At 36.1% G+C, this 15,109-nt stretch overlaps 2 protein-coding genes across 6 annotated transcripts in view; one reads left to right on the top strand and one right to left on the bottom strand.

Moving 5' to 3' along the window:
- Window positions 1-10,715, top strand: part of LOC136822784 (neuron navigator 2-like) — a 72,155-nt gene extending 61,440 nt beyond the window's left edge. For 4 of the 5 annotated variants that reach the window (XM_067079069.1, XM_067079067.1, XM_067079065.1 and 1 more), the window contains 11 exons: window positions 4,689-4,722; window positions 5,169-5,317; window positions 5,685-5,844; window positions 6,137-6,201; window positions 6,422-6,528; window positions 7,012-7,072; window positions 7,185-7,222; window positions 7,770-7,940; window positions 8,658-8,848; window positions 9,220-9,536; window positions 9,733-10,715. In XM_067079069.1, coding sequence (XP_066935170.1) covers window positions 4,689-4,722; window positions 5,169-5,317; window positions 5,685-5,844; window positions 6,137-6,201; window positions 6,422-6,528; window positions 7,012-7,072; window positions 7,185-7,222; window positions 7,770-7,940; window positions 8,658-8,848; window positions 9,220-9,536; window positions 9,733-9,831 — 1,392 coding nt within the window. In that variant the 3' untranslated portion in view covers window positions 9,832-10,715. Of the gene's footprint in view, window positions 1-523; window positions 2,927-4,688; window positions 4,723-5,168; window positions 5,318-5,684; window positions 5,845-6,136; window positions 6,202-6,421; window positions 6,529-7,011; window positions 7,073-7,184; window positions 7,223-7,769; window positions 7,941-8,657; window positions 8,849-9,219; window positions 9,537-9,732 lie in introns of all 5 variants that reach the window. The other variant, XM_067079070.1, reaches the window with a different exon arrangement.
- A 742-nt stretch (window positions 10,716-11,457) lies between these two features.
- LOC136822742 (G-protein coupled receptor 161-like) lies at window positions 11,458-12,943 on the bottom strand. The gene has a single exon (XM_067079025.1). The coding sequence runs from the start codon at window positions 12,875-12,877 to the stop codon at window positions 11,948-11,950; it is 930 nt and encodes a 309-aa protein (XP_066935126.1). The 5' UTR covers window positions 12,878-12,943; the 3' UTR covers window positions 11,458-11,947.
- Window positions 12,944-15,109: the final 2,166 nt, after the last annotated feature.

Here is a 15,109-nt window from a genome sequence, read left to right as displayed (position 1 = left end):
AAGATAATCGGCTTATGAGCATCCGAATCAAAAGTTTTTCACTGTTTTGACGTAATAAGCCTCATTCTTACTTAGTTGAGCGAAAAATCTGGGTACTGACCATTAAAATCTGATCAGATTTGATCGGATATAAGTTAATTACAATCATGAATTGTCCAAGGTAACAGCAATTACCTATTTCGACCATCCTTTCAAAAAATTGATCGGAATCTTACTATTCAATCAACAACATCATTTTAATGTAATTTCACTATCTCACTGTGTTAAAACCTTTTCTATAAGGATTCTAGATTTCTTCGATTTGATTGCTTAAATTTTGAGAGCTTGACTTTAATGAGAGCTTGACCTGGTTACGACCGGCTGTCTTTTATAAAATTATGGTGAGTTTGAAAATACGATCTATAACATGGATGGATGAATATGCATTCAAAGTATTTTACACTGATTCTAAATTCATAGTTCTAAAAAGAGGGCCTTATATTTTTATGGTTCCCCATTAACCATTTGTTCTCTGTTCTTCTAGGTTCTGGAGAAATGGAAGAATCTTGAACGTTCAAAGACAGGTACCAGCAGCATGTCAACTTTATCAAAATCACAACCTAATACACCGAAACTTCCACGACGCTCGTTAGACCACTCCCGAACCTATTGTGAAAGTAGTGACACAGACACTGAAAAGGCACCAGCGTTCACTCGTAACACGCGTCTACGGAAAAGTGAGTCTAGCATTAGGATACGGAGCACACGCACGCCATCGCCTAGAAGCTCCACGTCATCCGACAGTAACGTGGAAAATGTAAACACTGAAAAGTTACCATCGATTGAACAAGTGACCAATCAAATACAACGGTTATCAGACTCTGTGCATGAATCGAGAAGTCCAAGACGTGATCGTCGACAAAGAAAAATTGTTAAGGAAGAAAATGTTAATAAAGATGGGAACAGTCCGAAAGAAGAACGAATCCCTCTCAGGGAGAGACGTTTAAGAGAGGAGACCAGTTCACAAAATGACGCAAAAAAAGAGAAAACGAGCCCTAGTACTAGAGATACTGACAATTCAACCTTAAAAAGAAACCCCAAACAAGATACAGACTTGATTACAAATAAAAACACAACAAAGGATACTAGTTCGAATGTGAATGATAGTCCGAAAGGTGACCAGAAAAAGCGTGAAAGACGAAGCCCGAATTCAACTCGTAGAAGTCGATCCCCAACAAATGCCATAATTGTACGAAGAAAATCTATTAAAAACATAACTCTTTCTCAACCTTCGACCTCGGATAGTACGAAGACCGTGGAGAGCTCTCAGAAATTATCGGATAATACACTTAATGAAACTAATACTTCTAAAACAGAGGACCATCAAACTAAACGTAGAAGTTTGTCAGAAATGACTGGTTTGAAATTAAACACTACTTCTGCACCACAACAACAACAACAAAATTCAAGAACTTCTACTACTGAAAGTGAGATAGAGAAAACTGACTCTAAAAGTGAAACAGACGATAAAGTTGAGACGCCCAAATTAACCCGTCAACGAAAAACAGCCGACGGCAAACCTATCGGGTACGCAACTAAAATCATGGGTAGTCCAAATCTACGACAGTCTAGACAAGACGTGCAACGACAGGACAGTTCAACAGGCTACGTAAATACTGGTGGAGATATTATCCCTGATTCACCTGAGAAAATTCAAAATGATTTAGACTCTTACATTGAACAAAGTTTCCGTGACATTGAAAAACAAATGCGTCGGAGACGTCGTCAAAGTGAAGAAACGACGTCAACGTCGCCAACAACGAAAACGTCAAATCCCGATATCTCGGAATTACGACGTGAAAGACGTCGTGAGAAAAACAGAGAACGTCAGATGCGTCTTGAAATGGAACGCGACGACGTGTTCCGTACTCCGACGCCGGAACAGATAATTGAAAAACCTAGCAACGACGTACGTCAACTCTCATCTAAAACAAATCGTAATAAACTAGAGGCTATAAAAAGTCAAGAGGAGACTATATTTCGACCCGAATCTCCGACAACGTCAACTCCGATATCGCCGGTTGCCGACTTTAAAACAGACAGTACTATGGACACAATGAAAGAGTTTGAAGAGTTTCTACGGAAACAAGAAAAAAAGACAAAGCGCCAGATGAAACGGTTATCAAAGTCTTCTTCTTTTGAAATGAAATCTAAAAGTCAAGAAGATATTTCGGGTCAGACAAAGGAAATTACTGTAGAACAATATCGGAAAACTCAAGAACAACGACGCAAAGAACGCAAAGAGTTTCAACAGAAACATTTGAAAGAGCGTCGATTGTCGCTAGGCAACAAGTGGCCATCTTTAGGAAACATTGGTAATTCATCCAGTGGCGGCAAACGACTCGAGAGAAAGTTATCGCTTCCGGCAAATTTGAATCATACTCAACGTTTCGCTATGAGTTCGTCAAGCCTTTCAACAACAAGTAACAGCTCAACCGAATCTTTAGACGAAAAAGAAATCACAGTTATCGAAAGACCCCAACCAAGGACCCCTTCAGGCCGACACTCGGCCCCTCCTACCGATCTCAGTCGCCGCCATTCTTTCTCTGGATTAACTGAAAAGCAACGTAGTAATTCAACTGGACATAGCCCTGATATTGACTCTCTGCTCCAACATCTTATATGTGACATTGAAGAGGAGGTAGTGAGTTCGGATGACGAGCAAGGACCGCGTTTCAAGCGCCAAGACCAACAAGTCAAAAGTTTCAACAGTAACTTAAACCAACTGAAAAGTCAATCTGAAGAAGCTCTTAATCGATCGAATTCGTTACCTAGACTCACCTCCAAAGCTTATCAGCGTCGTGTGGCTAGTGAAGACCAGTTACGTAGTCAACAGGAAATGATACGCCGTAGACTCAGACAACGTAAACAACAAAAACAACAAGCCGTAAGTATAACAGCACACAATGTGTCGTAGTTAGTGCACCGTGAACGTTTTTAATAACTAAAAAGTTTAAGTTAAGAAAGAGTAGAGTTTTAATTTAAGATGTCGATTGCGAAAGAGACTTTTCAGAGGTTTCTCCGACTCGGATGAAGGTCCGTCTTAACTAGGCTTAAAAATAGCTTTTCCGTCAAATTTCAGCAAAATACTTTGAGAACTGACATTCCTTCATTAAGATAGAATATTGGTGTAATTTTCATTTTCCAAGGTATTTGATAGTACATAAGGTTTGGATGTTGGAACTTGGGACATTAAAGTTTCAGAATTTTTCTCTCTGTTGATCTCCACTTTTTGCCACCCGGTTCTTTTATAAGTATTTTGATCTTAGATGCATAAGTAACAGTGGTTATTTTGATTGCGTAATCAGAAATTCTTTCGCTAATGGCCTGCTAAGCCATCTTTAAGCCAGCACAGTTGGTGTTCATTAAAAGAAAAAATGTGAACTTTTATGTCGTCATCAAAATAAAAACATTAAAACACGGTTGTTTTTTAAAATGGTTGGTCTTTAAAAAACCAAATGTGCAAAAATGCGGATAGGGTTGGCATTTAAATCATTCTGCTGTTAATTACTGTTTGCTTGCTATCTTTTCTAAGTTGACAGTGAAGTAGGTCCGTCCCATCACTTATTTCGATTCTAAAACCTTATGGAAATGAATCAACAAAGTTCTTTCACGTGTAACCTTCAAAATCCTTCCAGTCACTCGCAAAGAAAATTTTATAATTTTTGATGATACAACCTGCCTCTGGAAAGACCTGACCCATAGCTTAATCCCAGATTAGAGTTGTGACGTTAAAATTTGTCTTAATTGGAAGTAAGTTTTTTCTTTCTTCAAAAAAAGAAAAACATAAGCTAAAGTATGTCAACTGAGATTACTTGTTCGCTTTATAATCCTAACCGATTAAGTCTACTTTTCAGGTTAAACCCTGGTCAAATGAGGTACTTAGTACAGTGCTTCAGCATTAACGATCCAATTAAGTACAGACCCCATATGTCATCAAATTTGTTTTTATAGAACAGATCATCCCTAGGAATTTGTAGACTACTTAGTTTGTTTTTTTGTCGTTTATTGAGCCAATAAAAGTATTAGGCGATTTAAAAGTAGCTTATTTGTTAGCTTAGTGGAGTCAATGATAGATTTGTCCTTTATTTTCTCACTATTCATAAATTTAAAGATTTTGGGGGAAATTTCAGAACTGAAAAGGGTTTATGTGATTACTGGCTGTGATTGTGACGTCAAAGCAATATATATCTAATGCTCATAACACCCATTCAGTTGGCTCTCTTCAATTCGATATTCGAACCAAAATTACTCGAATTACAGAGTAATTCATACCACTCCCCAACTGAGAGGACCAATGTTTTAGTTCGAATTACAGAAAGATTCGAAAAATAGAGTTAGAATTAGAGAAGGTTGACTGAATAACGTTAAAAGAACGTTAAACAACATTGTGTGTCAGCTTAGATCAAATCTTCTTTCTTTACATTGCTATGACAACATTAATACACTCCATTTCCTCACTTAATTTCCTACATCTCATCTAGCCGGATGTCGGCTTCGAGATTGTAGAAAATTAGACTAAGACTACAACAGACTACACAGTCTAGTCACATAGACAGATTTTCATCAGATTTTCAAGACTCTTTTGAGAAGAATTTTAACAGTATTTTGTACTTAAAATTCCATCTTGTTTTTTTGTTGTTTTGTAGATTGATAACGTGGAAAGGCCTGGAAACCATCTATGTAAGTTATACTGATCTTTATCTTTCTTATAAGAATCTCTTAAATTCTAAAGCAGTAGAATTATTGTTCTAAGGGTCAAAGTTTATTATGACAAAAGAAGGAACTGTTCTCTAGTACTGATGCCCATATTTTGTTATGCTACCCAGGATGCTCTAACATCTTTTAACTAGTGGTCATTGTTCAATATCAAAATTTTGTTGAATCTTTTCTCTTAATGTCAGGCGAACACTTTAACTTGAATGATCGCTCTATTCCTTGAACTGTTTTATTTAAAGTCTTAGTTGTATATGCAATAGTCCCCAAGCTGACTCTGAAGGGAAGGCGATGGCTTAAAATAAGAGTCTCGTCGATCATCTGGAAATAATCAGTGTTCAATGTTCTTCTATGTCTATTATGGCCATTAGTATTGATATACTAAATTACCACTTTTTCACCAATTTTTCTAGACTCGTCAGGCAACACAAGACAAATCGAAGTCTTCTTGTTACTCGACCAAGACCAGAAAACGAAAGATGCGTTTAAAATCGAAACGATTAATATCGATCGATCCATATCGTATCGAGATATTGAAAATTCTATTATCGAAGGTTTCAACGTAAGTAACTAACGTAACTAATTTTTGCCATAAATCTGTTGAAACTTTCTCGGTCGAATAATTCAGCTACGTATTATCAATGTAATGTTGCTATTTTTCAAAGTTTGTCATAAGAAAGTTCAGTATGTCAAGGATTTTAACCGTAATTTATCTCGTTCGTTCGTTCGTTCGTTCGTTCGTTCGTTCGTTCGTTCGTTCGTTCGTTCGTTCGTTCGTTCGTTCGTTCGTTCGTTCGTTCGTTCGTTCGTTCGTTCGTTCGTTCGTTCGTTCGTTCGTTCGTTCGTTCGTTCGTTCGTTCGTTCGTTCGTTCGTGTTCGTCGTGTCGGGTTCGTTTCCGACCATTCATTTCTTCAATCGGTTGTTTCAGAAACACCTGCAACTTCTGGACCAACAGAAACTGGACATCAACAGAGAAGATATCGCTTACTTACAAATGGCTCAACACAAGATCTCCATCGGTTCACCTTTCGATTTATCTCAAGTCAATATTGAAAACGGTTATCTGCCATGTCAAATGTTTTTGAAAGGTTAGTCAAGATTTGATATAAAACAATTTGTATAATCTTGCTAAAGTCTGTCCCAAAATAGTCGTAGCGGAAGAGCAAAAAATACTTTTGATAGCGAATTTGAATTTCTCGTTGAAAAGATATCTAGGAGTTGAATATTCAATTAAATTACAAAATATTTGAAAAGGAAGAATAATACAAAGCACACAAAAATATCCTTCTTCAAAAACATGTTCGATTTTATGTTTTTTTCCGGACACCCTGTACTATATATTTCTTTATCTGATTATGTTTAATTTTTTGTCAACTGAAGGTAACAACGAATGGAGCTTGGCTTCAATGGCGTATGATACTTTAATTCCCAAAACTTATCTTGAGGTAATTTTCCGTGTTTTCTTTTTATTAAAAGTTATATGAATTACTATTACACCTAAGATGCTTGTGGTCCATATAATGTATGTATTTTAGCCTGTAAATTAACTTTATGCTCAGCTGCTGTTTATTTTCGAGTATAACTACATTACAAGATGAAAATATCTTAGTCCTACTAATTTGTTTTGTTTAATAAATTTATTTTCCCCTACCTTTTCTTCGTTAGAAATACGTTTCACTGATTCTGACGCATCGACAAGTGGTGTTTTATGGGCCAAGTGGGACAGGAAAATCATACATTGCACGACGAATCGCCACCATTATCAGCCATAGGTTTGTAGTCTTTGAGTTTTTTGTATTTCTCATTTCATTTCTAGTGCCGCTGCTTCGTTTTACTGCTTCGTTTTTCCATAGTGAACTCGAATGTCTACTTAACTCGAACAAGTTTGCTGGTCCCTTCAGTTATCAATGCCTTATTAACCAGTCTCAATAATTCGAAATTTCCTTAACTGGAACAAATTTGACTTCCCCGTGCGAGTTCGAGTTATGGAAACTCCGCTATAATCAATAAATCCGGTGTATACATACATGGTAAATTCTTTTCTAAAAACTTTTGCTATGAGTACATTCTGATGCATTGTTTTCAAAGGTAAAAAGATTACAAAGATAATTTTGAGATAATGAATTTAGGGCTTAGAAGAGGTATTTGCATTCATGTATTCGCAGATACAGATGCATACTATTTAAACTTGAGCCGAGTCCTCTTGCAATGTTGGGGTTGATTGTTTGATGGTTTTTTTACCTTTTTCATTTTAGAATGAACAATAACACTATCCCAATGCTGACTTACAAAAATATGACTCCTGAACAATGGAAGGTATGCTATTGTTGTTGTTTTTTCTCAAACAAAGCACGAAATCTCCTCATTTTTCTGTTATATTTTGTTATATTTCAACTTGAATTTTCACATTCGCATTTTCAATTTTCAGGACTTGCTGAAAGACCTCAAGAATAACAAAAGAAATCAGTAAGTCATATATTGTAAATTTTACTACAAGCTCATACTCTGTTGGTCTACAATCGGCGCCGAAATTTTTGGCACAAAAGGGGAATTCCCTCAAAACTTTAAAACCCCAAGTGATTTTTAAGTGCTTTGAAGTATAGTTCGGAAGAGTTTTAACTCTGAGTTTTACCTCTGAGTTTTAATATTAGACTTAAGACTAACGCTGAGAATATAGCCTGGAAGCCACTTAACCCCTCCCAAGACGAAAAATCCAACGAAGCAAAGAGGAAGTACTGAAACTGCAATTCTCACCCGACCTTTAAATTCTAAAAAACGTTAAAATAGTTAATTATATTTCAGCGCTGATTGTAGTGTGTAAAATGTTCTATAATGTATAGGATATAATATACATCAGCCATCGATACGATCGTTCTCCAAAGACAACAATCCAATATTAACCTCAGAAGGTTCAATTGGATGTGTCCTACGTTTACTACTCTGTTTGATCATTCTTCCTCTTCCTTTAAGAGAATTTGTTTGATAACATACTCATTCTTTCTTTCATCATTAGGCCTTACGTCATTCTGGTTGACGGCTTTGCGTCCAATTTCATCAAACAAGGGAAAGACCTGACGGAGATCATTTCCACCAGCGAAAGTATACACCCTCAGCCGTACGTCATCTGTACTCTAACACAAAGTCCTAATTACGAAATCCCATCCACCTGGCAGAATAATTTCAAGTAAGTTATTTAAAATTGGTTTTTATTTAGATCTCTGTATTTCTCTGTTTCTTCAGCTAACTTGGTGTTGATTTATAACGAATTGGATCCCACTGTGGTCCACAAAATTTCATTAACAATATTTAACTTGTTAAGCTTTCGATGAGTTATTCTGACGGACCGTAGCAATGCGATCATCGAGGTTCTATATTTGTATGAACAAAACAGTTCTGAGTTCAAGTGTCATGGTATATATCATGACTCGTGCAGATTAAAAATTTAATTCGGATTTTCAAATACTGGACAACATGGCGAATATGTAAATGTCGAATCATAAAGATTAAGAAACGTTGTATTTCTTTTCAATACTTAAAGTTTCTTGCTTTCGCATTCATCAGTTGATTAGAAATAACTATCAAAACAAAATTCCACGTTTATTTAAAAAATTCAATACAGCGTCTTCATATAAAAAATTGACGTCAATCTTTAGAATCGAAGTTTTCAAGTAGGTGTTTGTTTATGTGCCGGCATTTTGAGATAAGTTCAGATCTAGAGTTCAGTAAATTGTCTTTACGCAAATCTTATTAATCTTTATGTAACAAGCTCTACTTATGTATTGAGCACTCTTAATTGTGCAGAGAAACAAAAGAAGAACAAATGTCGAATCATATATGTATAGAATGCATTCATCCTTTTACTGAACTGAATAATAACTCGTTTTATATTTTACTTTTTCAGATGGATTTGGTTACCAAACCATGAAGAGCCAATCAACGGCGTCCTCCAACGTTTCTTACGTAGACGGTATACGCAACACGGTCACAAAGACACGTATCAAGAAGTTTTCCGTGTCGCTGATTGGTTGGCTGAGACGTGGAGATACATTAATACCATCTTGGAGAAATTCAACTCAGCAGAATGCACGATAGGTACTACTGCTTTGAATTTTCGACGGTTTTGCTTGGCTTTTATTTTTTCCTTTGTTTCAAGCGCCTGTAGCATGAAGTTAAAGCATCTGGCTCCGATGCGCAAGTTTGTGTGTTCAATCCCTGCGCGGGTCATATCAAAGACTTCGTACTTCGTACTTGGTACAAAATGGTTTGATGCCTCTCTGCTTGATCCTTAGCAATTAAAGTAAGGAAGCAATTCAGGGAGAAAGAGTGGCGCCCTCCCCTCCCTCCGGGTAGACAGCTATCGAAAAATCTAACCTTACTTTACTTCTTACTTTACTTTTTTAATCAGAAGAACGCTTTAAATTTCTTAACTATTTGAAATAAATATATCCATTATTATTTTATAGGACCTACCATGTTTTACACATGTCCCATTGATATCAATGCTGCTGAAGAATGGTTTATAGATCTTTGGAATTACTCCATAACACCTTACTTCTTGCATGCTATTAAATGTGGTATCAAATTGTACGGTCAACGACATCAATGGATCGATCCACTAGACTGGATTTTAAAATCGTATCCATGGAAACCGAATACAACACCAGGAAAAGTTGATAAGAAAACGAAGCTCCGCCGCATACGTCCTGAAGACGTTGGGTTTCAGACCTCTTGTAATAACACTCAACCACAAGTGGATTCTGAGTCAGAGAAACAGAGACTGGTGAGATAGCTAACTCGTTTTCAGACTTTAGACTCGTTTTTTTTTCACTGTAGAGTACGATATTTTGGTGCTAGTCTTCAGGGAATTCTAGTGTGACTTTAATTATTTACCAACTTGTCGTAACGCTGGACATTTTTTTCGCTAATTAATATCTTTTCTTGATTGATTGATTCATATTCCCTTTTCATTTTTTTAGTTGGACTTTTTACGTCAATTGGAAATCTTAATGCGCGATGGTGGTTTGGGTGAATTGCCAAACTTCGAACAATCGTCACAATATGAATCATCCATTTGAATAAATTGAACTGTAGAGGTTTGAATTCAACCGAACATTACAGTAATCGGACAGCCTAGAATTCGGACGTTTAAAATCTCATATACATGTCATGGACACTATCGGTGTAAAACTCTCATGAAATTAATTTCAATATTATATGTATGAGCGTCATTTTTAGATTTATGAATATGCCTATTAAAAATCAAATATATTGATTCAATCAATTATTTGAGGATTTGAAGGCACTCTGACATAGACTTTGATTATGTCCTAAAAATGGATTCAACGCATTTGTTCTTTAGCATTATGTTTTCAAGTAAATACACTCTTCTCGAGATGCATAAATTTATTGTTGTCCTCGTTTTCAAACAGATTTCATTGCGATGAAATTATACATTTAAACCAATTTAAATTCCCAAAAGGCAAACATCAACTCTAAAACAAAAGTAATTGAAATTCAAAATGTCTCATGAGGTGTAAACAACACAATTATCATTGTGAATATGTAATTTTATAGCAATGAAATCTGTTTGAAAACGAGGACAACAATAAATTTATGCATCTCGAGAAGAGGGTATTGTCTATTCGAATTTTTTGTCGGCACTAATCGATGCTGTCTTTCGGTCAAAAATCAGTTGCAAATTATTTCAATTAATTTAGTTAGAGCCGTTTAAACTAGAGTCATTAAATTGTATCTAGATTGTATATATTGCCATTTTTCTTATGGTGAATTTTTTATTAAGTAAATACTTGGTAGAAAGTATCCTTAGCTTAGTCTAGCTTGTGTTTTTTTTACATTTGGACTATTTTTGTATAAATGATGTACATACGTTATATAATTATTTTTGTAATACTGATGTAGAAAATAAAAAATTGTATCTATAAAATTGCGAAAGAAAAACTCAAAATTTTAAATATTTTTTAATACTTAGCCGATAATCAAAAGGGGGACTTTTTCCGGAAAAAAAAGATTTACCCCAAATGTTAAGGAATTATAAGCCAAAATATCATGAACCTGACCTAGAATTTAGACTAGATTTTTAAGAGACCGCCTAGATTTCCACATGCTTTTGATGTTGTCTTATTTATAAATTTTAATATTTTGACCTTCTTTGTTATTTCAAACAATATTTTCCACCGATAAACTGGATTAGTTAATTTTACGGGGGCTTTGACAAGGCCATGGTACCGTATTTAATTTTTCTAAATATGAATGAATGTTGAGAAAATATACACAGTCAAAATATAAAGTTTTATAAAACATACAATGTTAAAATACAATCTCGTACCCAGATCCACTCGAATCACTTTTTAATCGACCGCCAGAGGCGGTTTCTTTCATAGTGGTACGCTAATCTCGTTTTGCCTTGGCTCATTACTTTGTCTACCATTTACTTTTGGTTTTTTTAACTAGATTACCCAGGTGTTTTTCTTTTTTTTCCCTGAATGTCTTTTATTCGGAATTGAATAATCGAGACATGAAAAATGACTATATTGTAATCTGTTTTCAATGAATAATCTAAAATGTACTGGAGACGACACGTAGGCGTTAATAATGTGCGCGCGCTCTTTATTTCGCGAGCGTGATGCGTGATGGAAGGCGGTCGTTTCAGTGTGGTTTAGATCCACACTGTGACCTAGTTTTACTGCTGGACGTGATACAATTCCTGAGCGTTCTCAAAATCATAAATGAAAGTGAACTAATGGACTGGGTTCGAGTTTAGTTGAAATATTAAACTGTCAACAATACAGCATGGTACCATAGATTTATAAAGCCCGAAGGGCTAGATGGCGTGCTTTACGCTCTTCCAAGCAAAAAAAGTGAATATCGCAAAAAAATATTGCTGCTATTGTTCTCGAAAACCTGCGAAGCTTCTGGATTGGTCAAGCGCTGAAATTCTATTGTAATGTCACGTGACTCCTCGGCACACTTTTCAGCAAAAGCACTCTATCTAGCCCTTATCTAGCCCTTCGGGCTTTTTTAAATCTATCATGGTACTCTTACGCTGAAGGACTGTTTTTCTCACTGATAGGAAGAAGGAAACCTTGACCTAATGAGACGAAATACAATGTCAATGTAATAAGTGTGCGTCTTTGAAAATAGGAAGTAACGTTAATACGTTTAGTATGTAAATTAATTCCAGCATCCACAAATCCCTTTAAACTTTCGGAATGCATTTCGCGTCGCCATTCGAAAAGCTTCATTCCACCAACAATAGACAGCCGGTGCAATAAAACAAGACATCAACGCCAAAATTTTAATGCTTGTCCGAAATTCACTTAACTGTCCATTATTCGAGTAACAACTATTACAAAAATGATCCACCATGTAAAAAAAGCCTAAAGGTCCCCAACATATGATGTATGTTGCGATCAAAACCACTGAAGTTTTTGTAGCCTTTAACTCAACAACCGAATATTTGATACGCTTGTGTTTTCGGTCTGTATTCACTGAATCATCAGATAAAGTTCGCATTTGAATTTTCTGATCCTCAAGTGCAATCAAAACTGCTTTCCGCCAAATAATCGAATATGATACAATAATAGTTATAAGGGGTATTATGATGTATAGTATAATGACAAAAATCCCCCATTTGTGATTGGTCAGATTGTAAACACATTCCCCTGCTGTATCCACATCTGTAATAAAAGGAATGGAATCGACCAACAAAGTCACAATCCAAAACACAACCACCAAGACAGAAAATCGTTTTGTAGAAACGTAATCTTGGTATACAAACGGCCTCAGGATGACAAATAATCGATCCAACGATATAAACAGTAAACTCATAGTCAAAATATGTCCACAAAAGATATAGGGCACACGATAAAGATCGCATATTCCTAATCTATCTCTATTGGCGGATAACTTTCGGTAGATGTACATGGGGAACGCCAAAGCGCCTTGTATTGTGGCAGCCACCAAAAAACTAACAATAGGGATTGTGGATGGTTTTTGACGAAGATGTAAATCGAAAAGAATAATGGCTAACGTGAATAAAGTGAATCCAGCACCGATGATTGCCAATAAAGTAACAATGAAAATAGCTAGTCCTTCTTCCATAATTGATAAATCAACAAGTTGAATGGTACGTCAAATCAAGTCCCAACTAAATTTATTTGTGTTTAATCACAAAATTCTGTGGTTCTATTCAACAAACACAAGCTTGCTGTCAAATCCTTTGAGTTTCGATTTTTCCAATTCCTTGGTTGATTATCCGAATGAAAGTTTTTAGTGACAAATATTTTCTCCAAAACTTGATGGTATAATCTTAACGACTTACCATGTTATTTCTCCTCATCCGATATAGCTTTATTCCTATTACCGAAACCCATGACTCTAAAACATCATACAGGAAAATATTAAAAAGTTTATTAGTTTGTGAGATGAACAAAAGAGGTATTATCGGCGAGATAATATACGCATAAGATCAAAGATAATACCTATTCAGGTATTATGCCAAACACCCTGCGGCGTTGTGTCTGTGAAGTGGTGAGATATCATGCAGAGAGTTTGATATAACAAGGAGGTATTATAAGAATATAATATCAAAATTTAATGGTGTAATTAATCTTTATTAATTGAAGCTAGAATATTGTTGATCTAAATCCTGACTCAATATAATCTGCAGCCGGGACGATAAAGCCTACACTTTTTGATAGAATTTGAGTTAGATAGCGGTTGTGTGTTTGTTGAAAAGATGATTAAGGGTGGAATATTAACAAATAGAAAAGAAAATCTAACGCTCGTTCCGCAACCCCTTTTATGTTAAGACCACGGTCTAATAAGAATATTATTGATCTAAAGTCTGTCTCAATATAATCTGCAGCCGGGACGATAAAGCCTACACTTTTTGATAGAATTTGAGTTAGATAGCGGTTGTGTGTTTGTTGAAAAGATGATTAAGGGTGGAATATTACCATATTACCAAATAAAAAAAAAACATTTTCCAATATTTTTGAAATCTTTTATATTTGAAATATTCCATATCTTTTCAACCTTCGCAAAACTGCTATCTAGTTTGAATTTCCCTTTTTGTTCCCGCTGCAGATTGTATTGAGACACACTTTAGAGACCTCGAGCTTGACTCCATTTTAGAGCAAACATATAACGTCAGGTACACTTTCCCTTCCAATAACAATACCGAGTCAATAGATTAGTGTGTTTTCTGCGACAGAACCGGTTTGCTTTCGCTTTGTCTAGATCGTCTAGATCATCTTGATTGACTGAAGAAGACAGAAATTCAGCAATTTTACCGTCCTCATTTTTTCGGGTCAGAATTGTTAAGTGTATTTTGCCTGGACATGGCGAACCAATTTGGAAAAATCCGGGGTGGGGGGGGCATTCGGTTTACCAACTGACGACATGTGCAAAACATCGGTGAAATTCATACTCTTACAGTGCATTTTCTCAAACTTTCAACTCTTTTAGAGCAAAAAGACACCCTTAACCGACGCACATACCCGTCGGTCAATTTGTCTGACGGGGGGGGGGTGTCCGACCCCATCTACCGAGGAGACAAAAAACTATGATATAATGCTTATTAAAATCAAACCAGAAATTAGACAACCATAAATAAGCCATAATAAAATTTTTCCTCCTGCGTTAATCCGATCACAAAGTGTGTGTTCTCACTCTCAGCACATTTTGGCATTCCATCAATAAATAACTTTCTCATTGAAATCAAGACTAAGCAAAGAGATCTACCATAACGGAATGTTCTCTATGTTGTTCAGCTTTTGATTGAATTATGTGTACACGTTTTTATATAAGAAAAAAGAATAAAAGAATTTAGGACTTTTAAGGCTTAAAACGCATAAAACGCTTTCTCGTGTATCCACCCCATTTTCTTTTAATAACATTTGTGCTTCTCTCACTTTTGTCCCTGGGACAAGGAATGAACGGAAGACATAAAAGACAAACCTCCAAAATGTGATCGGCTATTGCTCATTCCGACATTTTAAATTTTCCGGGGGTTTTGCTGTTTGGGATTGTTTAGGTCAGGGTTGCTAGTAACGGCTTGTCACTGTGCCGGGTGCATACTCGGCGCCTTGGGCCCCGCAGGGTTGCTAGTAACGGCTCGAATTTCAGTCAGGTTTAAAAAGGGGTACTTTTACCCATATTATAATAACATTACCCCCGTATTTTGCCAGTTTGGTATGAAATGTTATGAATTGCGTGATTTTGCTGTGCGGCGATTGCTCAAGGGACAGAGCGCTGGCTTCCGAATCCGAAGGTCTTTCTTTGGTGGTGGTTCGAATCCCACTCGGTGCGAAAATTAGACTGGTCGAAATT

This window comes from Clytia hemisphaerica, unplaced genomic scaffold, assembly GCF_902728285.1.
Source record: "Clytia hemisphaerica strain Z4C2 unplaced genomic scaffold, Clytia hemisphaerica genome assembly, whole genome shotgun sequence".
Taxonomy (NCBI): Eukaryota; Metazoa; Cnidaria; class Hydrozoa; order Leptothecata; family Clytiidae; genus Clytia; species Clytia hemisphaerica.
Note: the sequence above shows the minus strand (reverse complement) of the source record. Positions and strands in the feature narration are given on the sequence as shown.